At 40.5% G+C, this 22,287-nt stretch overlaps 1 protein-coding gene across 1 annotated transcript in view; it reads right to left on the bottom strand.

Annotated features, from left to right (window-relative positions):
• The window catches only part of ntn1a (netrin 1a), a 62,207-nt gene that overhangs the window by 28,291 nt on the left and 11,629 nt on the right, over window positions 1–22,287 (bottom strand). Inside the window, exon 2 of the mRNA XM_058082215.2 lies at window positions 5,336–5,524. Coding sequence (XP_057938198.2) covers window positions 5,336–5,524 — 189 coding nt within the window. The remainder of the gene's footprint in view (window positions 1–5,335; window positions 5,525–22,287) is intronic.

Below are 22,287 nucleotides of genomic sequence, written 5' to 3'. Positions count from 1 at the left end.
GCGCTCTTGACCTCAGTAGACTGGTCATGTACCTTGACCAGATAGACAGTAGACATTAGCACACAGCCAAGATCTCAAAAGATTGGCTTCAGAACCACTCCGTGAATGTCCTGGAGTGGCCCAGCCAGAGTCCAGACTTGAATCCGATTGAACATCTCTGGAGAGATCTGAAAATGGCTGTGCACAGACGTCTCCCATCCAACCTGATGGAGCTTGAGACTTATTGCAAAGAAGAATGGGCAAAACTGCCTAAAGATAGGTGTGCTAAACTTGTGGGATCATATTCAAAAAGACTTGAGGCTGTAATTGCTGCCAAAGGATCAACAAAGTATTAAGCAAAGGCTGTGAATACTTATGTAAATGTGATTTTTTTGTTTTCTATTTTTAATAAATTCAAAACATGTCAGAAAAAACTTTTTTCACATTGTCATAATGGAGTATTGTGTGTAGAATTTTGAGGTAAGAGATTAATTTAATACAATTTGGAATGAGGCTGTAACATGACAAAATGTAGAAAAAGTGAAGCGCTGTGAATACTTTCCGGATGCACTGTATGTGTATATTTTGGATATCTTGTACATATCTTGTATATATCTTGTTAAATTGTCTTTTTTACTCTACTTTATATACTTTTTTTAAACTGGACTACTGCACTGAAAGGAGAAGCTCTCCAATTTCGTTGTACATCTTGTATAATGACAATAAATTCCATTCCTAGTGAGGATAAGCGGCATTAAAAAAAATGGATGGCTGAATGGATAATTGATTAAGACATACATTTAAATCATATTTTGCATTACATTTGGTTTCTAAAACTTCTTTTGAATTGCAATTTATTTCTGCAAATTTCTAGGAAGTTTGCAACTTTAATGACTGGCGATCCATCCAAAGTCTCTCATCAAAGTCAGCTGGGGTAGGCTCCAGCTCACACACTAGTGTGGTGTTGAAAATTATTGCAGGTTATTAATTTGCAGCCCTATAAACGACTGTGTTCTACTTTAGAGGTTCCACTATATCTTGTTGCCAAATCAATGCATCCAGTGTTGTTCACACTCTTGCCAAATGAGGGTGAAGTTCTACATGGTTGCTGTGTGAATTTAGCCTCCCCAGCTGCTGCTATGGGAATGAGTGATGCGTCTAAGAGTTCATAAATAACCAAACCTCTTATTTGCTTTCACTTGCCTGGGGGAGTGGACATACATTACTTAGTGCAGTCTGATCTACACTCATCTATTTTGACTTATGCCACTGTGACACCCCATAAAGGTGTTTGACTGCAAAGAGCACCTACTACTCATCAACATAGTTTGTGAGGGCACGTACTGCAACGCTTGGACACACTGTATTATGTGTGACTTTTTAAAATTTCTTTTAATCCCAAGCGCCCTTGAGGACTTCTGGACAGCTGCCGAATCCCACTTTCTAATTTTGTCGGTATAGGAGTTGATAATAAACGAAGATTTTTTTAAATGTCTGCTTTTAACATTGCTTTAGCCATTTATGTTGGATCCCAAATCCGATCTGGAAGTAGAGCTTGGACAGTCAACTTTTGAGAGCTACTGGTTGGAGACCCTTGACTTACCGTGTAAGAACTCAAAGAGTGCTAACATAGGTCTGCATTTCTGAGTGCAGGCAATCTTAGCACAACATCTAGAGTGCAAATGAGGTCATTGCACTTTTTTGCTGGACTATTCATGTTTAAAAATCTTGGGTACAAGGCTGTTAGCTCCTCCAGACACCATTGAGCTAGTAATTTGCATGCATGCAGGTAAGAAACTCTATAATGCTACACAGACAACCGCTTTTGTTCGATTACCTACACAAAATAAACACAGTTAGGACACATAAATTGTTACTTACAGTTTGCTCTTCTGACTCTTTGCCACGACAAAGTAACGTTGGAAAGGTGTCGAGCTTTAGTAACAATTTGGTGGATAGTGCAATTTCGTATTGGCCCGTGTTCACAAAACAGTCACGTGTGAAATGCTATTGACAAATAAAAATATATTTCTCTCGCTGGCTGGGCATCAGGAACTCCTACGGCTCTTGCCTGATGCTTGCCTTGTTAGGATAGCTAAAAATATTTAGCTTTCTCTTACACCAGTGAAACATTTCCTGGGAGCCATTGCTAACACCACTAACAGAGCAAAGCAGAGCCTATCTGGGCATGCCCATATAAGGTAGTCTGGCTCGCATTGATGTCACAAAGCTTGGCGTTAGAAAAAAACTCTCTGAAACCGAGATTTCAGAGCCACCCCAAACGTCTTTCAGGACTCACTTCCAAATGTGCAAGCCTCATTATCGGAAACTTTGGCATCGTTTAACACAATAATACAACATTCTAACAACATTTATAGGTCAGAAAAGTGAAAAAAGCATAATTGGTCCCTTTCCAGGTTTGACACTTGCATCACACATCTCTAATGGACATACTTTTTGTTTCATGACACCAGATTACTTCAGGCTGCTTTTTCAGTTCTTGACTCCCCCTCCATGACTCATGTATCCAAAGTTTCACATGAGTCACCATATTCATATTCAAACAGATGGGTCTCTGGACATGGTTAAGATGGTTTATAGTAGTGTCAATAAAGTGTTTGCTTTAATTGTGTCTATCACCATCGGGAACCACAACAAACAAGAGTGTTTTCTCTTCTGGGGATCCAAATGTGGTGTGCTATGCCTCCAAGGTCTTTAACTTAAATGGTGCGCTCACTGAGGAACCCATCAGAGGTGGGGGGGACTAGAGGGGGAAACAATTAAAATGGTCTGTTATTATTAGAATTGCGCTGGAAGAAACATTACGCCTTCTGCAAACAAAGGGGACAGTCTCCATCATCATGGATGTTTAAGACTGGATGAATTTATGGCTTACACTTAATTATTAACTCATGTTCATTTCATTTAGATTTACTTTGTTCTTTATAGGCAATTAAAACATTTGGGGCTCACGAGAAAGCAACAATATGTAATCATTTGAGTTAATGGCATCTTGCGCTAAAATGAAGCACTAAAGCCGTGGGCTAACATTATTGGTCATAGTTGTGTGCCGTGCTGTATTTATACATTTTGCGACACACTAAAACAGCTTCTCAAATAGTGGGGCGGCCTGAACTGTCAGGAGGCCGCAAGAATCAGGAAGTACTTTTAATGTTAGTGCAGTATAGTACAGATAAATAAATAGATAATGGCAGTTTTTCTACTATTTCAAACCGGGGAGGGCGTGAAAACACTTCTGTTCCTTGGGGGGAGGGGGGCATGACAGAAACTACTCTATTTTGATTGGTGCGGGCTGAAAGCGTACACCCCCAATTAATCTGCTAAATCGATAGCGACTAGATAACTAGATACTACAAATCAGGGGTCTCAAACATGCGGCCACTAGTTTGAGGCCCCCGCCTTGATATGAAAGTGTAATGTTAGTGCGGCCTGCGCAAGTTTGATATGGATGCTGTATGATATCATGTACCCAGAAAAAATTATTACGTTTGATTAATGTTCATGTTAAAGGTTAAATAACTGTTAATAGTTATCCTCCCTATCCATGTGGAAGTGGTAAGTTTTTGGCTATTTAAGTTTAAAGGAAATAACTTGAAAGCTACCGTTTAGGTCGCTAGCTCTCTAGTTTGTGAGTTAGCATGTGTCTCAAGACCCTGCAGTTGCGCAATATGTTGTAAATAAAAAGAGTATAAATGTGACTATAGTCGTGTTTTGTCATGTCTACAGGGCTCTAATAATGCTTTGTTCATTTTAATCTGAAAAAAATAATTTGTCTACCCACCAACTATATGTGGTTTCTCAAGTTTTTATTATTTGGTGTTTTATTATTATTATTATTATTATATTTATTTATTACTGATTGATTGATTTTCTTTATTCTTGATTTGTTTATTTATTTTTCATCTTATTTTGTGTAGAAAAATAAAAATGAAGATATTTGAGAGCTTTTCTTGTAGAAAATAGGAACAAAAGCAAAGTTTATTAATTTTTCTGTTTTTAATAAAAGCGTTTTTGGTTTTTTTTTTTTGGAAAACCTGATGCGGCCCAGTCTCGCCCAGACCCTAGCTCCAGTGGCCCCCAAGTAAATTGAGTTTGAGACCCCTGCTACAAATTGTACCACATAGTAACCAGTAGGGTACTATGGGAAAACAAGTAGCGCCATGTTGAGCCACGCAATGGGGCATTATTAGCTTGCCTGGATGATACAAGTGAGGGAACGTTGGTGAAGAATATGCAAGGCTCCATCGTGATGAATGCGTGTTTGCATTCCCGCCTGACACTAGAATGGGCCCGTAGCTATGGAAGGTGTGAATGCTGATGAGTGGCTGAAGGGGTGGTAGGGCGGAGGCTCTGCTCTAGTTAAGGATGAAACAAGCAGGATATGTTGCACGCAGATCACCAGCTTGCAATGTCTCGTTGCATTCACTTGACATTGTTTTCACTGCAGTGAAGCAAAGTATATTTATGTGATTTTTGTGAGCTGCACTTGAACGCAGCGCAGAAGAATACAAACCATGTCTGTGCACATGCTGTCTGTCAAGGTGACTTGTTTATTTACTCACTTCCTCTTCAGCGATATGGGAAAATGTAGGCTTAAGTTGTCGGCAGGCAGGCAGGCATTTCCACATGGGCCCATCTTTTGGAGGCGTGTGCGTGGTGATTGTGTGTGTGTGTGTGTGTGTGTGTGAAACAAGCAAAGTTGTTTGCACAGGGATTGTGCCACTGTTATCTTTACCTGCAGCTACAGGAGAGGTGAGAAAACATGGCCTCGCTCTCTTTGACCCTTATTAGCTTTGGTGAGGGTTGATGGCAGGCGATTCATCGCCGGTATTAAGCGGCTAGCACACCTGCATGGGGGCGTGTTACGCCTGTCCACCCCCCCTCCCCATCACTATCATCACTCTCTATTCCTTCACATCTTTCACTCTCCTGCCAGACTTCTGATTGGCCTTCGACTTGCTCTGTGGATCACTTCACACCTCGGCTCTGTTTGCTTTGCTTGTCCTGTCATCCCCTCGCCTCCCCTTGAATTAAGCCAAATAACTCAAGTGTCAAAGAGGGAACACCCACTCCACCCGCCCATATTGCCACGACCCCCACCTCCATCCCTGCAGACCTCCAACTCATCTCCGCTGACAGGGGAAGATGGGGCGAGACAAGGCTTAGGAATGCAGAGGTTCCACACTTCCTCCCCCATTTCCTGTCATTAATCTGAAACTTCTACGCACTAGTGCCTATAGGCGGAACCAATATATTTCTATATACTCCATGAAATCTATGCATTTTAAGGAGCACGGCCAAGCATATGGAGAAGCTGTGGGGGAATGCACCATACCTTTGCAGGCTTTCCTGTGTGAGATGGGTTTGGACAGGTCTCGGTAGTAGCCTTCTTTGCAGTAGTGACAATGGCGGCCGGCTGTGTTGTGGCGGCAGTTGAGGCAGACTCCTCCGCTTTTCCTCCCCGACAGCTTGTACAGCTCCATGTTGAAGCGACAGCGGCGGGCGTGAAGGTTACAATTGCAGGCTGCAGGGCGAAAAAGGCACAGAGAGAAATGAGATAAGTGACATGGTAAAAAAAGAAGATTTAGGGCACACTAACACTGACCTACTTCTACTGGCCTATCCTTACGTTCCCTGCTGCTCTCTTCTTCTGTGTGTGCCATCACTTCATGATACAACACTGGATTACAACATTTGTCCAACACGTCAACAAGCAGGCATACCTAAGGCTTTGATTTGGTGGTGGTGATCATTATTAAGTGACGGCAGGAATGGTCGCATTGCTTATAATAAGCTCATGATTAAAGCTCATGATTAAATAGTATGTGATAATAAGATCATCACATGGTTTGTCTGGTATCAGGCCCAGTATCATGCCCCCGCGTGCCAGATACTGACACTTGGGGGCATGATACCTGGCCTGATACCAGACAAACCATGTGATAACCTATAATTAACCATTGTTCAATCATTATTAATGGTGTACATTAAGGATCGACCGATACATCGGCCGGCCGATATATCAGGCCGATAATTGCTTTCTTTACTTGAATCAGCATGTTTTGCACATGGTTGAATATTTATTCATTTTAAAGTTGATAATTCCATTTAAATGTGTGTTTAAGAAAGCTGAATCCTATTGTGTTTACATTTCAATAAATATTTGTTTAAACTTGAGACCTGTAATATTTGTTATCACTATCATTTTTTCATGTAAATTGAGGGAGCAAAAGCAGTATCGGCCACAAATATCGCCCCAAGCAAAATCGGCCATCGGCTAAGGGTGATGGAAAAAAAAAAAAAAAGTCATTTTGATGATACTCTGACTTGAAATTGTTGAATGGGTCACTGATAACAATGAGCTTTATTACATTTAAAGGAACATTATGTAACAATTTTATCATAAAACAACTTAATTTTGATGGTACCCTGGATTGAAAAGTTGTGGAAAAACCACAATTTATACTTGGTCATATGAATAGAATTACAAAATAGCTGAATTAAATATTACATGGAAATATTTCATTGATCATTGAACTCTATCTAACTAGTGTACCATGAAATGATGTCATTTTGATGGGAGATTGAAATGATGGCACACTTTCATATGATTGGCCAATACTACAAAAATCGATGCTTTGCACTTAAAGCAACAATATGTAACAAAAATCTAATAAAATAACAGCTTCAAGCTCATGTTGATGATACACTGTCATGAAAAAAAAGGGTGATGTATTTCCATAATGCTTCATATTAACTCATTAGCAAGATCTCAGTGTATAGACTGGTCATATATCTCATCTTGTTTCATATTATCTACATACTGTATTGTATATAACTCTGGGAAAAACTGTTGATTTTGTTAATACTTGGGTTGTTTATATTGTTTATTTTTCTATATTGTGTATTTTGTACTGCTTAACTGATTCTGTACTTTTGCTGCTGTGCAATGCAAATTTCCCCACTGAGGGACGAATAAAGGCATATCTTATCTTATCTTAAGATAGCTAAGATAGCTGAGCATAGATGGACCTACATTGGATTGGTTTTAGCACCTTTAAAGCACAAAATGTATGAAAGTGCTGCCACTGCTTCCACTTGGTCTATGACAATGGCTGACCATCCTGGACACCCGTTGAGGTGCACGGAAACACTGACATGAAAACAACCTTCATTGAGTCATAGATTTTATTTTTTTTTTTAAAGAAGAACAACTCAACCTTAATCCGCAAAGACTCAAAGACAACACAGTCTTAATGTTTGAACGTCTTTGAGATAATCTGTGACAGAGTGTTGAAAAGATGACAATATCCTAGAAGTTGTTTCGCTCCTCTGTGAGCCACAGCTGCAGGTGATGCATGTGCGAAAACAAAAAACAACCGCAAAAAAAAATCAGACAAGCTTCTTTGTTTTGAACACTGATTGTTTCACGCCAACACATCATCGGTGTGGATACTGGTACACATGTTGGTTCTTGTCCAGTACTGCATGGTGCTGTTGAGGGGGGGATGCTGGACACCACACTGAGATTTTCAAGTGGTAAAAATGGTAAACTGAGATCTGGCTTGTGTTTAGGACACACAATAGTGGAACCTCGGTTAGCATCTACCCTGGTCAATTGTTGGTAATTGTGTTTTTTGGGTAAAGTGGTCCTATTATGCTCATTTTCAGCTCTTTGTATTGAGTTGTGGACTCCAAAAGAGCAGCTACACACGATAACCAGCACAGAAAGCTTTCTAGATCTTCCAGAAATTGCACCTATACCTGCTGTATTTCCTTGATACCCTAACCCTAACCAAGGTTCCACTGTAGTGTTATGTCACAGTACAGTGGCCCACAGGTCCAATGAAAACTAAAACATATGAATGTTTCATAGGAAATAATGTACAATTAATTAGTGCCAGACACCCAATAATTATAATTCATTCATTCATTAGGTTTGCAGGGGTATGCTGGAGCCTATCCCAGCTGTCTTCGGGAGAGAGGCGGGGTACACCCTGGACTGGTGGCCAGCCAATCACAGGGCACATATAGACAAACAACCATTCACACTCACATTCATACCTATGGACAATTTGGAGTCGCCAATTAACCTAGCATGTTTTTGGAATGTGGGAGGAAACCGGAGTACCCGGAGAAAACCCACGCATGCACGGGGAGAACATGCAAACTCCACACAGAGATGGCCGAGATTGGAATTGAACTCTCCTAGCTGTGTGGCCTGCGTGCTAACCACTCGGACACTCCCAACAATATTAACAAAATATGACATTTTTTGGAATAATTCTAGTTTAACAAGCAAAATAATTCAAAAGTTTTTGTTGATGTGGACATTCTGCTGAGATCTTTTAGGTACTGTACCACAGTAGTAGAATGCCAAATGAAAAGGGTAATGGTACAAAACACTTTTTGTATTTACTGAACTTTTTACAGTACAGACATCAATTTTCTAGACCGCTTATCCTGTTCAGGGGCACACATGAGCTGCAGGTATCCCATCTGACTTTGGACTGGTAGCCAGCCAATCCCAGAGCGATTGTTTATGGTGCATTGAGGAGGAATTGACCCCTCGCCAGACGTACCAAAGTCAGCTACGTTAACCACCACACGACCAAATGGCATTTTGACAGGAGAAAAGCAAAACACACAACACAGATCCAAAGCAGACTGTATTGCTTAGTGGAACTGAGACGAGCGAGTAAGGCTGTCTGCATTCACGGCATTGTTATTGTTGGCATGCACGCCAAGTGTTTCATGTACACATACCACTTGAGACACGACGTCACCGCCGCATATTAAGACACATCCAATTAAGACAAGTCTACATTTGTACGAATCAGGGAGGTCGACCTATTCAGTTCCCTGCAGCAAAATGATGCAATCAATCTAGTATCAGATGACTTCAAATGACATTTGTGGCGCCCCCTGTGGGTTGTGCTCATAATTCATAGGAAAACATACAGTAGGTAATGCAGATATCCTTATAGTTCATCATTAGACAAATGCTCAATGACTTATTATGATCATTAAGTCCCGCCTATGACATTTTGTGTGACGATGACCATGTTCTTCGACTAATCTTGCTCAAAATTTACACAAATGTGCTTACTTATCCCCTAAAGGCGTGTACTAAATTTTGCGGTGATTCATCTTAAAGTTATAGAAAGTAAGTAAGTAAGTAGTGTGAGAAATTTCAAAGGAACAAACCATATGGTATATTCATTCATTCATTTTATAACCGCTTATCCTCACGAGGGTCGTGCGGGAGTGCCGGAGCCTATCCCAGTTGTCTTTGTGGGAGAGGCGGGGTACACCCTGGACTGGTCGCCAGCCAATCACAGGGCACATATAGACAAACAACCATTCACACTCACATTCATACTTATGGACAATTTGGAGTCGCCAATTAACCTAGCATGTTTTTGGAATGTGGGAGGAAACCGGAGTACCCGGAGAAAACCCACGCATGCACGGGGAGAACATGCAAACTCCACACAGAGATGGCAGAGGGGGGAATTGAACCATATGGTATATCTGTCAAAAAAAATAATAGCATGGGCAACACCATAGGTGTGCATGTTTTGACAAATTCCCCCCCCCCATTTGTGTGCAGAAAAAAAAAATTATAGTAACTTTGCATTAAGTAATGAAATTGTACGTCAGTGATGCAGCGTATGTGCACATAAAACACAACTTTCCCAGCCAAAATGTCATCCTAAACAACAAACAACAGACTTTATTCATAAGAATAAAACTTGAATAGTCGTGCTGATGCTGCATGGTTGCATGAATCATTACCATCTAGCCTTTACAAGCCTTCTAATGGAATTAGCTGGATAAAGGTTTCAACAGCTCCCTTAACATAATCTGTAACTAATTGAAAAGACAGCAAAAGCAACAACAGCAAAAAAAAAAAAAAGCTGGACCATTTTCACCTCCCAGTGGCAAATTTTACGGGAAACTGATATGTTTATCGGGTGTTTCTGTTTGCTGGAAGTTCTCGGGAAGCACAGAGCCTCAAACCCCTTCCCGGGAAAGTTGGCTAATGAGCGCCTTTCCCAGCCTCTATCGAGTGACCTCAGCCTCGGAGAGGCGCACGGTCGGCCTCCCCTCTCGTAATTAGAGGCAAATTCAAGCCGCAGAGCCGGAGGTTGAGGTTAAGCTCATCATAGTCACAATAAGACCGCTAATTTAGGGACGTTGGTCGCGGCCTCAAATTGCTTTAAAGAGACAAACTGACACTTTCACTCCACATCCACGGCTTGGCTTCTTGTCCACACTGAAGTATGGCAACTAACACGCCATTTGTTTATTTGTTTAAGGCATGACTAAGTAATGTTGGTGCAGGAGAAGTGATTGATGCACCAATACTATAGACCTCTCAAGTAGGTGATCCAGGGTTGCCATGACAATAACAGACATGCTATTCTGCTGACCACAATCTGGTGCACATTATTGTTATTTATTCTAAATTATTTAAATTATTTGTACAAATTACTGTTTACACTGCACATTGTTCATATTTGATGTAATCTATTTATTCTCCACATTATTATTTATTATTTATTATTACACGGGAGCCAGGCAACGACATTTCGTTGGCAATTTCACTGCTGTGTTATTGTGCAATGACAATAAAGAAAGTCTATGTCTATGATTTTGAAGCTGTTATTTTGCTTACAGTTCACACATATAGATGTTTGTAATGCCATGTTTGAACAAATTCCATGTTTTCTCCCCAGTCTACCATGAATATTACAACATAATGCATTGTTGTTTTCAATATTTTATATCAAACCCACTGATCATTTTTCTTTTTTTAAATTTTTGTTTCTGTCAAACATAAATAAATCTACTTTGGGTTCAGACTGCAAACCTTAACACCAAAGACAGAACTGTGCAACAAAAAATATCCACACTTTTGAACAACTGTACCCTAAATAATTATTATTACTGCCCAACAAAATAACTGAATTTAGCATTTCCGGTTACTATTTGAAACCAGGATGCTTTTAGGCCATAAATGTGTTGGAATGTATCACATGTAAAAAGTTGGTGGGCGTCCAAGATGACGTATTGAGGCATGAGGGGAGCCCATTGCAGACATTATATCCGGCTAATTTAATTCCTTTATTGCATCCAATTAGAGGTTGCACTCTATGTCCTCCCCTGTGAGCTGGCTAACCTTCTCCTTTTGTTCTCCAATCAGCCCGTTACACTCCACACTAAAGAAGGATGCATTTTGCAGATGCACTGTGTTCAGCAGTTGGAGGTGACAATTGGGAGGAAGCACCAGCTTTACCGTATACTAGAATGAGAACTCATTATTTACCCACTCGGTGTGTCGTATGCAATTACAGTTCCTAATTAGTTTGCATTGTTAAACCGTTATTAGTCAAAACAGAGAAATGCATAATCCCAAAAATAGTCAGACATTGTTTACAGCCAATCACTCAAAATGAACAACAAAAAGTGCAATTTGTGCTGTTTTCATTACCATTTATTATGATGAATAAATTAGCAGTTTGAGAAAAAGGTTTAAAAGATGCTGACTATTGTTGAAATGATCATTTTCTGCAACCGCAGCAGCTTATTTGTTACTTTTTGTAGCTTGTTCCTGAAAGGATTTTACATTTTACAACTCATTAATGCAGATCAAAATGCTAATATTTACTCTACTGCACTGGAAACTACTGCCCTACTTTATATTAACCAAAGTTGCCTTATGGTAAAATGTTAATTATTACATTATGTATGAATAATCTACTACCATTTACAAGTTACAAAGCAAAAATATGAACTTTTGTATGATAAATAAGCAGTAATTTTGTTTTCATTTAATAATATCATGAAGTATTTCTAAATCACGAGTTATCAGTTAGAAATGTCACACAAATTATCAGCATAGCAAGTGCCAATCACTGATTATTTTATTGCATTACAGCACTCAATAACAAAATTATTTGGCACTGAATAATTTTTGTTGTTCATTAAGGCTTTACAGGCAGGTAATGGTAATGGTAATGGTTTTATTTCATTTGAACATGCATCAGATTACAGTTGAGTGCATCACATAATCAGTTCACAGTTCCACATGTCCAAAAGGAGTAGGAAGAAGCAAAGCTTATTAAATCCTACCCCTCCATCTGGTACTTTTACAATCAGTAACTGTTACATTTGTTCACTTCCTGCTTTCCTAATATAGTTTAAGTTTAGTATAGTTTAAGCTTATATATATAAAGTTTAAATATATATATATTAACTAGATAAAAAAATATATATTTTTTTTATCTAGTTAATAACTAATATATAAACCATCCTAAGAGCACCTGACAATATTTTTGTGCTGTAAATTACAGCTTTAATTAAAATACTTACATTTTTGTGTCATAGTTAATACTCTTGTTTTAGAATGTACTCTATGTAAATCATTAATAGTTCTAAAATATAGGTGCATTTCTATAACTCCATTTATTTGATATACATTAGGTAGGTAATTGTCACTATTTTATGTGAGTTTAATGTTTATTTAGGCTTTCTTAAATGGTAATAACATAATTAATATAAACTAAAATCTTCTCTCTCAAAAAATACATTAGTAATGAAGTGGTACCTAATGTGTATTTGTAACAGTTTTATACTGTTAATGTGATATGATTTTAGGAATGTATAGCCCCCATTTGAACTGTTGTACTGTTCAAAGTCGACCTGCTACCTGCGTGGTTACGAGGCCGTATAAATAGAATTAACCTGCCTATTATCCTTTGACACATTGGTTTAATGTCCTGGCGACAATACGTTAATGTGCACCCTCCAGACCGCACCATGCAGTGCTAAATGGGCCGTATATTCCCCCCTTCTGTTGCTATGTGGGGCTAATCAGGCCTTTCCTCTCTGCGGAGTCCAACCAAGCCACACAGAGGCACGGCAACAAAGGAGGGCCCAATGGCCTCCAATTTCCCGCATTAGTGCCCATTTAATGGCTGACCTGCCCTCTCGTTAGGCGGCACAGCATGGGAGCACTTTGCAGCCACCGTGCACGCTCACGTGCACATCACACACACACATACACACACACTCAAATCCCCCAGGGCTCTACAAGGTTTCAACCTCACTCTGAGGTATAATGGGCCAGTTTGTAAAGGGCCTGCTTGGGATCAGCGGTGCTAGCTAGGTGTCTGGGTAGGGGTGTCCTGATCCGATATTGGATGTCAGACATAAAATAAAATCAATATCAGATTATATCAGCCTGCATCTAAAATCTTTGATATCATACTTTGATTCAAATAGTCCATTCCAGACTTTGGTCCAGCAAAGGGAAGTTCAAGCCCTTCATCAAGCCTTCAAAAGTATCCCTATTGGGGCTGATATCGGAATGGGCCGATACTCACGGCTACATTGGTATCATATCGCAAGTGAAACAGTGGTATCGAAGCACCCTATAGTGACAGGTTAAAAGAGGGCGAAAGTCTCCCTCTTTGCCCATCTGCTTTAATGAATGCGCCCGTCGAGGTATAATTCGGAGATGAAGCGGCCCTGTGAGGAATAGGTCGCTTGTATGGGAAAGCAGCAGCTGACATACAGCGCCAGAATAAAAGGGACCACGGAGGGGCTTGGCGGGAGGGCGTTGTGCGTATGTCAGCTATGCCATAAAAATGCCATGGATGGAGGATGACATTGGCAGGTCCCATTCAGGACGATGGCGCTGAAAGGCCCCTTGAGAGTGAATAAAGATTCCTCAGGCCTGTCAGGTCCCCGTAGCGCTCCTCAGGAACAATAACGCGCTGAGAGCAGCTGTCTTAATAGCATGAGGACTGACAGCTTTGAGAGCGACGTTGACGCTCCGAGGCTGAGACAACGTTCCGCTGTGTGATAACATAATACAACTTAATCGGATTGGACAGCCGGCGAATGCGTCGTGGACATTTCCACGTGGACGAAGCGGAGCTGACAAGCGCTGGCAGACCTTTGACACCTAGATGCTCGGGAAGCTGATGTGAGAACGGATGTAGCGGCATCGCGGAGGATCCTTCCTTGGGAGGATGCTGATTGGAACTAAGTGGATTTACAGTTCCCGTGGCAGCAAAGAGCAAAGACCTGTGCTCTTATGCGAGGGTATGTTTGTTAGACAGTAAGCATGCAGGATTAAACCAAAGTGCTGGCTCGAGGTCGACCGTCAACAACTGATCTGATAATCACAGTGGGAATCATCGGAGGCTTTGCACCTCCTCCTCCTCCTTGTGTAATAGTGTAATCACTCCTGCCACTTCCTCCTGTCTTAGCGCCCTATTGTTTGACATCCAGCCATTAGCTAACCCTGTCACCTCCGTGTTTCACCTCCACAAAAACACACGGGAAAACACACAAGACATCGATCCAGTTCTCCAGTTTGGCTCTTGGCCCGAGCCAAACATCACCTCCAGTCTGTTTACTCTGCGGGTTTAGTTTCTATGAGACTAGCAGATCCATAGTGTTGTGGGTTCAAATAACTCCTGGCAGGTCCTCTAATGCATCTCTGGCCTCGGGGGGCTGACAGGGATGGGCTGATGCTGTCATTGTGAGACAGTGGGATGGGCTCTGTAACGGTGATTCATGCTAATCCCACAGCTATTGGCAATAAAGTTCAACACTCTTCCTGGAATTTTAACAAATGATTTTCAGGCTGTGTTCACACTTGATTCGCATAAATCGGACTCTGTTAAACTGAAGTGTTTGGTCAAATGCTAGCAACTGCTTCACTTGGCAGACCAAAGACATTGAAAGATGTTTAAACAACGGAAAAATGCAGCACGATATCAGGAATATACAGTCATAATTGTGGGACGGGAAATCGTTTTTGTGGAATAAATTTAAAAAGGCTGTTTTGGAAACCCAAGTAAATACAGCTGGGATAGGTGCAGATTCTGGAAGATCTAGAAAGCTTTCTGTGCAGGTTATAGATAGATAGACTTCCTTTATTGTCATTGCACAAAAACACACCAGTGAAATTGCCCACAAAATGTCGTTGGTTGGCTCCCGTATAATACCAGAGACAAAAGAAGATAAATCATTCATTAATTCATTCATTTTCTACCACTTTTTCCTCACGAGGGTCGCGGGGGGTGCTGGAGTCTATCCCAGCTGTCTTTAAAAATAAAAATAAAAATAAAAATAAAAATAAAAATAAAAATAAAAATAAAAATAAAAATAAAAATAAAAATAAAAATAAAAATAAAAATAAAAATAAAAATAAAAATAAAAACATGGAGAATAAATAGATTACACCAAATATGAATGACATAATTATAATAAGTAACATTCATTCATTCATTTTCTACCTCTTTTTCTTCACGAGGGTCGCAGGGGTGCTGGAGCCTATCCCAGTTGTCTTTGGGCGAGAGACGGGGTACATCCTGGACTGGTCGCCAGCCAATCACAGGGCACAAGATAAATAATAATAATAAAATAATAATAATAATAATAATTAACAAAATAAAAATAAAAATAAAAATAAAAATAAAAATAAAAATAAAAATAAAAATAAAAATAAAAATAAAAATAAAAATAAAAATAAAAATAAAAATAAAAATAAAATAGATTACACCAAATATGAACGACATAATTATAATAAGTAACATAATTAACATAATTATCATGTATAGCTGCTCTATAGAAGCCCACAACTCAATACAAAGGGCCGAAAATGAGCAGAGTAGGTCCCCTTTAACATCAAATTGTTCCATAATGTGGCTTGAAAGTCACAACATTCCTGGCCTGATTGGTGGCTGCACTGCCTTTGGATTGGAAAACATTCTTTAAGTGATGTTCTGAGGTGAAAGACATGTTTCATTGTCGTCAGTGAGAGGAAGTGATGTGAGTGTGTCCTGTGGGAAGGCAGTGGCGGGGGCGTCCCTACTTGACTTTGGGAAAAGTTCCCATATTGGACTGACGCATCCTTGAGGATAAGCAGATGAGTCTGGGATTAGGGATAAGATAGGAATGCTTACTTGGATGTCCGTTTGTTGGGTTTTAGGTTTCAACATCCTGACAAAATAGACTGTGGACCTGTACGACATGATCTCAAGGATGGACTTCCGTCAAATGTAATTTTTCCCCCAAAATGAGGTGATTCAAACTGATTATAATGTCAACAAAGATCAACGTTAAAATGCTTTTGATCAGTGATTTCAGTAGTAAACGTACTACCCAAGAGTATTTTATGATATGCTCATTAGCAACCATAACACCATGGCCACACACAGTAGGTTGAATCCTTTAGTCTGCAGTCACAACACCTGAATTCCCTCACTAAGGTCTTATTTCTTAGCCACCGGGTGTTTGTAATGAGCCATGACTTCACTTAAGGTCACATTTCCATCCGGTGGTACAGTTCACTTCAGCTTGGGTCATAACGGTAAATCATATACCACTGAGGTTGGTACCCAAACAGAAGGGCGCAAAGTCCCAATTTTCACAAAAGAAACAAAAAAATAACAACAAAAGTTACTTCTTGATGGGAACGGTCTTTAGTTTACCCATAATTCTCGTTTCCACTGTGGAGGAAACTGGGCCTTCCCGACTGTGGATGTCATTAGTGAGTGGTACTTTGGCAGCCAAGATGAGTTGCTCAATAAATCTTTGAGGAGAGGAGCCGAGGAAGATGTTGAAATGAAAAGGAAAAGAAATCAATCTCACTGACAGTTGTAATTATTTGAAGTCTCAGTGCGGTTGGATAGCAAATGACCTTTTGTGGCCATTTGACAGTTGATTTCAATCAGTTGGACGGAAAGTTTGGCTCCATGGTATGGACGTAGTATTATTCCACCTCATTTTTGCTAAGTATTAGCCACTGGTGCTTCATTGTGGGGCTTACCTGATGTAGTCTCAGCTACCTGCAACAGGTGTTTGAAGGTGATATTGTGCATATTCAGCTTTGTTTTACCTTGCACACAAAAATTACTTGATGACAATAATTTTTCCGGTCACTAGGGCTATGTAGACATGGTATATGCCATCCTTTTCTGTTATTTCGTAATCAGCAGTAGAACTAAGCTAAGTTTCAGCACATTATAAGTTGTCAACAAAAAAAGGGACAAAAACGGCTTTTTGTGAGACAGTACATTTCAAGCATGGTAATGGTAATGGTTTTATTTCATTTGAACATGCATCAGATTACGATTGAGTGCATCACATAATCATTTCCCAGTTCCACATGTCCAAAAGGAGTAGGAAGAAGCAAAGCTTATTAAATCCTACCCCTCCACCTGGTACTTTTACAATCAGTGAACAATTTGTTCACTTCCTGCTATTTTATTTTATTTTATTTTATTTTATTTTATTTTATTTTATTTTATTTTATTTTATTTTATTTTATTTTATTTTATTTTATTTTATTTTATTTTATTTTATTTTATTGGTCACGTACCAAAGTACAAGGTGATATGACCACATCATAAATTTTGGCACAAGTTTAGCCATACATATTTAGTGTAAAAAAAATTTTGTTGCTTTGTGTTAAAATGTTTGGGTGTCGGAAACGGATTTATTGAATTATTTTGTATGGGAAAATATGTTTTGGTTAGAGTCCGTTTTGGTTTGAGTGGGACCTTCTGGAACGGATTAATGATGTTAACCAAGACACCGCTGTATGTATAAACCCTGCAGGGCTGCATGCCAGTGTCGCGCCTCTTCAAGCAGTCAGGGGGAAATCTCTTGGGGTACGCCTCTTGTATCTTCCATGTGAATTTCTGTTAATAACTAATCATAATGCCTAAAGCGATAACTTCTAGTCAGTAATTGTCTCCCTACGCTGTCTGTGTCTCCTTTTTTGTTTAACGCCTCCTTTGTGTTCTTTGCACACTTTCTCTTTCTTTTTCTTACTTTTCTATGATAAGGGCATTTTCTCTGGAGTTCGCCACCTTGTCTATTTGTCTGCGTGGCGTCACACAGGATGCAGCAGGACCAAATAATGCCCTGACTTCTGTAGAAGTGGTGGTGACAATGCATACCCATGCAGGAACAATGCATGTTGCACGTTGTGCATTAGACATAAACAGTACTTGACAAGGTGTTATGTGGGAGCATGGTCATTTTGTGGCGATGTACACCATTTCCAGTCACGAATTGCATGCCAAGTTCATAATCTATGTGTATCTATATCTTTTCCCATTGCGACATTCCGACCATTTCCAACCATTCCAAATGTCTTCATTCAATACGTTTGTACAGCATTTCAGCTCAACTCTCCATTATCCGCACCCAATGTCAGAAATTCTCTGGTTGTCGTATGATGTACTTAGCCAGAACGTCAATGCAGTGACCTTGGATCGTCAAAGATTGCAATCAGCCGGACACAATTTGTCTGAATCCAAGACAAATCAGAATCTGAGATCACTAATCACTTCTAACAAGCTCATTTCACGGAGTATCAGAGCCAAATAAAAACTCAGGGTGTGTCCGTTTGAGTGCTGTACATTTTTGAATCTTCGCCGCCAAGTCAAGCACGGCCTCTAATCCAGAGAAACGGGTAGGTGGAAGCAGGAAGCTGCTGAGGACCATAAATCTGAAAGCCATAGCTCACTTCAATCTGTGACACATTTATCACTCTTCTTTTCCATTTCCCCTTTTCCGCTTCGCATTGTTCTCATCCTTAATCCATTTGTACTACTCCAACTGCAAGTTCACTGCAGGCGACTCTGGATTTTTGTTCTGCGGATTCTTCAAACAACAGAACTAACAGCACTCACGTCTGCATGCTAGAATAAGCCACAGCAGAGAGCAGGCATGGTGCAGATGGTTTGGTCCACACAGATTGTTTCTGACGCTGATGGAGTGGAGATATGTTGGCTCCAGAACAATATTTACTACATTGCCTCCTTCCTGGTACCAATTATACACTTGCAAGCAAGAATGTAATTTTATACACTTACAACCACTGCTCCATGCACAATATTGGAACAGTAGCCGTGAGTGGTAGTTGAAAATTTCACATCTTCCATAACCCGATGTGACACTTGGTGACTCGGGCAGGAAGGATACAGTTGGGGAAGGCAAATGGAACCTCCTCTGACTTAGAAACCCAAAACCTCATTGTGATTTAGTCATCGGTGGAAGGCAATTAGTGAAAGGACGCCTGGTCTTTGCCAGAGTAAACAAACGTCTTAAAACACAAGATTCAGATTATTTTGTGCCAATAATGTGAGAGTAGTCACGTTTTTACCATTTTTGGGTTCTGAAGGATATGGGTTGTTTTTCAATGTTGGCTGCATTCAATCTGAATGGTCAGTCAGTTTTATAACGCTTTACAAAACAATGCTAGGAGATCCTTAAAACAGTTATTTATTTTGGGACACTATGAATTTTGGATGAATCAAAATTCCCTTCTTCTATCTTTCTTTGCCATCATGACAGTCTTTTTTTTTATTATTAGTTGGGCTGTGGCCCACTATTTTGGAAAGTCTTCACAGAAACCCAATACGGTCTAGGTTAAGACCACAAGCTTTCAAATAAATCCCATAACAGGGACATACTAAAGAGAGCCAAATCGAAGACTCTCCAAAATGTCAGCATACCTGTACGTATAACTGTGAATTGACTGTAAATTGGAGAATATCCATCCATCCATTTTCTATACCGCTTATCTTCAGTAGGGTCGCAGGGGTATGCTAGAGCCTATCCCAGCTGTCTTCGGGCGAGAGGCGGGGTACACCCTGGACTGGTCGCAAGCCAATCACAGGGCACATATAGACAAACAACCATTCACACTCACATTCATACCTATGGACAATTTGGAGTCGCCGATTAACCTAAAATGTGGGAGGGTACCGGAGTACACACATGGGGAGAACATGCAAACTCCATATAGGGATTCTCAAGCGAAGAATCGAACCCAGGTGTCGAAGAATCGAACCCATCTCCTGACTGTGTGGCCAACATGCAAACCACTCGTCCACTGCGTGGCAAATTGGAGAATATTCGAATTAAACATCGAATTAAAAAGCCCCAAATTATTCATTCATTCATTTTCTACCGCTTATCCTCACAAGTGGGGTACACCCTGGACTGGTCGCCAGCCAATCACAGGGCACATATAGACAAACAACCATTCACACTCACATTCATACCTATGGACAATTTGGAGTCGCCAATGAACCTAGCATGTTTTTGGAATGTGGGAGGAAACCGGAGTACCCGGAGAAAACTCGGGTACTCGGGTCTCCTAGCTGTGAGGCCTACGCGCTAACCACTCGTCCGCCGTGCAGCCAGCCCCAAATGAATATCCCCTTCATACTTGGATAGAACTATACATTTTGATCCCTAAAGAGATGTGATTCTCTCTTTGTCCTTTATGGACAAATAGTGTAAGTAGTAAAAGTAAAACACCCCCCAAGCCCCCACCCATGGAAATGAATCTTCTCCATCATCTCATAACACAAATATTACCTTTAATGACTCAATTTCCTTATAATTTCCTTATCGACCCCCTGTAATTAAGCCCCTTTGTTTGCTTTGTCATCCTCCAGTGTGGAGTCTTTGTTATTAGAAGCAGCAAGGGGACTCATGTGGGAACCCGATGACTTCAACTGAGAAAGTGTGGAGGGGGGTTACGCACACATATTAGCGCTCGTCTGGCAACAAAACCCAGCGGCGGCACTGGAAGTGATTTAAATAGCTCTCGCTGGTAGCACGCTGAGTCAAGAGCCTCTTTCTGTCGTTATTAACCACCTCCCCCTTTCTTTCCTCTTACTTCTCTTCTCCCCTCTAGTGTCAATCCCTCAGCTTCCTTTGCTTTCTGTGATGGACCCTCCATGGAGGAGCTAAATCAGCTGAGGCCAGCATTTCTAAACTCCTGTCTTCTCTCGGCTGGACATTGAACAAACACCTCATTAATTGGCTCTTTTGTCTTGAGCGGGGGTTCGCAGGCATAGAGGGACAGGGTTAATAAGGAGGGAAAGCGTGGGGAAGAGGAAGCGATGAGTCTCCATGACTTTATTTGTCTTCATTACAGAGAGAGCGGAGTAGAGGGAACACTATGCAGAAAAGAGCGGGACAAAGACAGGCCGAGGTTGGGGAGGATGGGGACAGCGTGGACCCCTCACCCAACCATGTGTCTTATCTGGGAGAGCTAATGAGTGATGGATTAACCTGGGATCACCCCTGGCAAATTGAGATGACCTTGCAAACTTTCCCCTCCAAAAAAAAAGTCTGCATTCCACTCCAACCAAACAGATTCCAAAGGATCCGAATATTAATGCATCAGCTGTAATTGTGTAGCTGGAGAAACGTACGCTCAAATCGAGGTTATTGTGTTCTCGTTTTCGTACGATTTTTTTGTTTGAAATATTTTGCACCAAAATTTTCTATGGTTTTCGTACACATGTTTCGTACAATGTTTCCCCTGTACTGTATCGTTCATCGTATGTGCATTTTTTTATTGACGTGATTGAATTTGATCTCATCAGGATGTATATGAAGTCTGCATCAACAATAGGTTCAATCCATTTGTCATTTATAGGGGTTGTCATGAGACATCCGGCTCTCAAGATAAGACCATGAACGAGATTTTGACAAGTACAATGAAAAAAATATGACTGGACAAAACAAAACAACGCCAGTGCCTTTTGAAATATTTATTGTGCCGCAAATTGACGTTAAGAATATTACTCTTAACAAATAAACCACTAATCATAATAATAATAATAATATTAAATCCCTTTAATATGTCATCTTTCACTCTGTAACATTGTCAAATTGCTGTTTGTGTTTCTCACAGGCATTTTGTACTGTTTAACATTTGCAGCATTTCTTGAAATAATGGCTTTTCAACTGGAAGCAGCATTTCTTTTGTGGTGATCTGTGAATGCTGACCGTTGGGACAAAAGCTCTGCATCTCGCTGTGTAGTTTTTTTTTTTTAATGTATGAGTTTGGGCTGCATGGTGTTTGAGTGGTTAGCGCGCAGACCTCACAGCTAGGAGACCCGAGTTCAATCCCACCCTCGGCCATCTCTGTGCGGAGTTTGCATGTTCTCCCCGTGCATGCGTGGGTTTTCTCTGGGTACTCCGCTTTCCTCCCACATTCCAAAAACATGCTAGGTTAATTGGCGACTCCAAATTGTCCATAGGTATGAATGTGAGTGTGAATGGTTGTTTGTCTATATGTGCCCTGTGATTGGCTGGTGACCAGTCCAGAGTGTACCCCGCCTCTCGCCCGAAGACAGTTGGGATAGGCTTCAGCACCCCCCGCGACCCTCGTGAGGATAAGCGGTAGAAATTGAATGAATGAATGTTTGAGGTTCATTTTGTTTCCTT

The sequence above is a fragment of the Doryrhamphus excisus genome, linkage group LG9, assembly GCF_037039965.1.
Source record: "Doryrhamphus excisus strain RoL-2023G ecotype Guam linkage group LG9, RoL_Dexc_Guam_v1.1, whole genome shotgun sequence".
In the NCBI taxonomy this organism is placed as follows: Eukaryota; Metazoa; Chordata; class Actinopteri; order Syngnathiformes; family Syngnathidae; genus Doryrhamphus; species Doryrhamphus excisus.
Note: the sequence above shows the minus strand (reverse complement) of the source record. Positions and strands in the feature narration are given on the sequence as shown.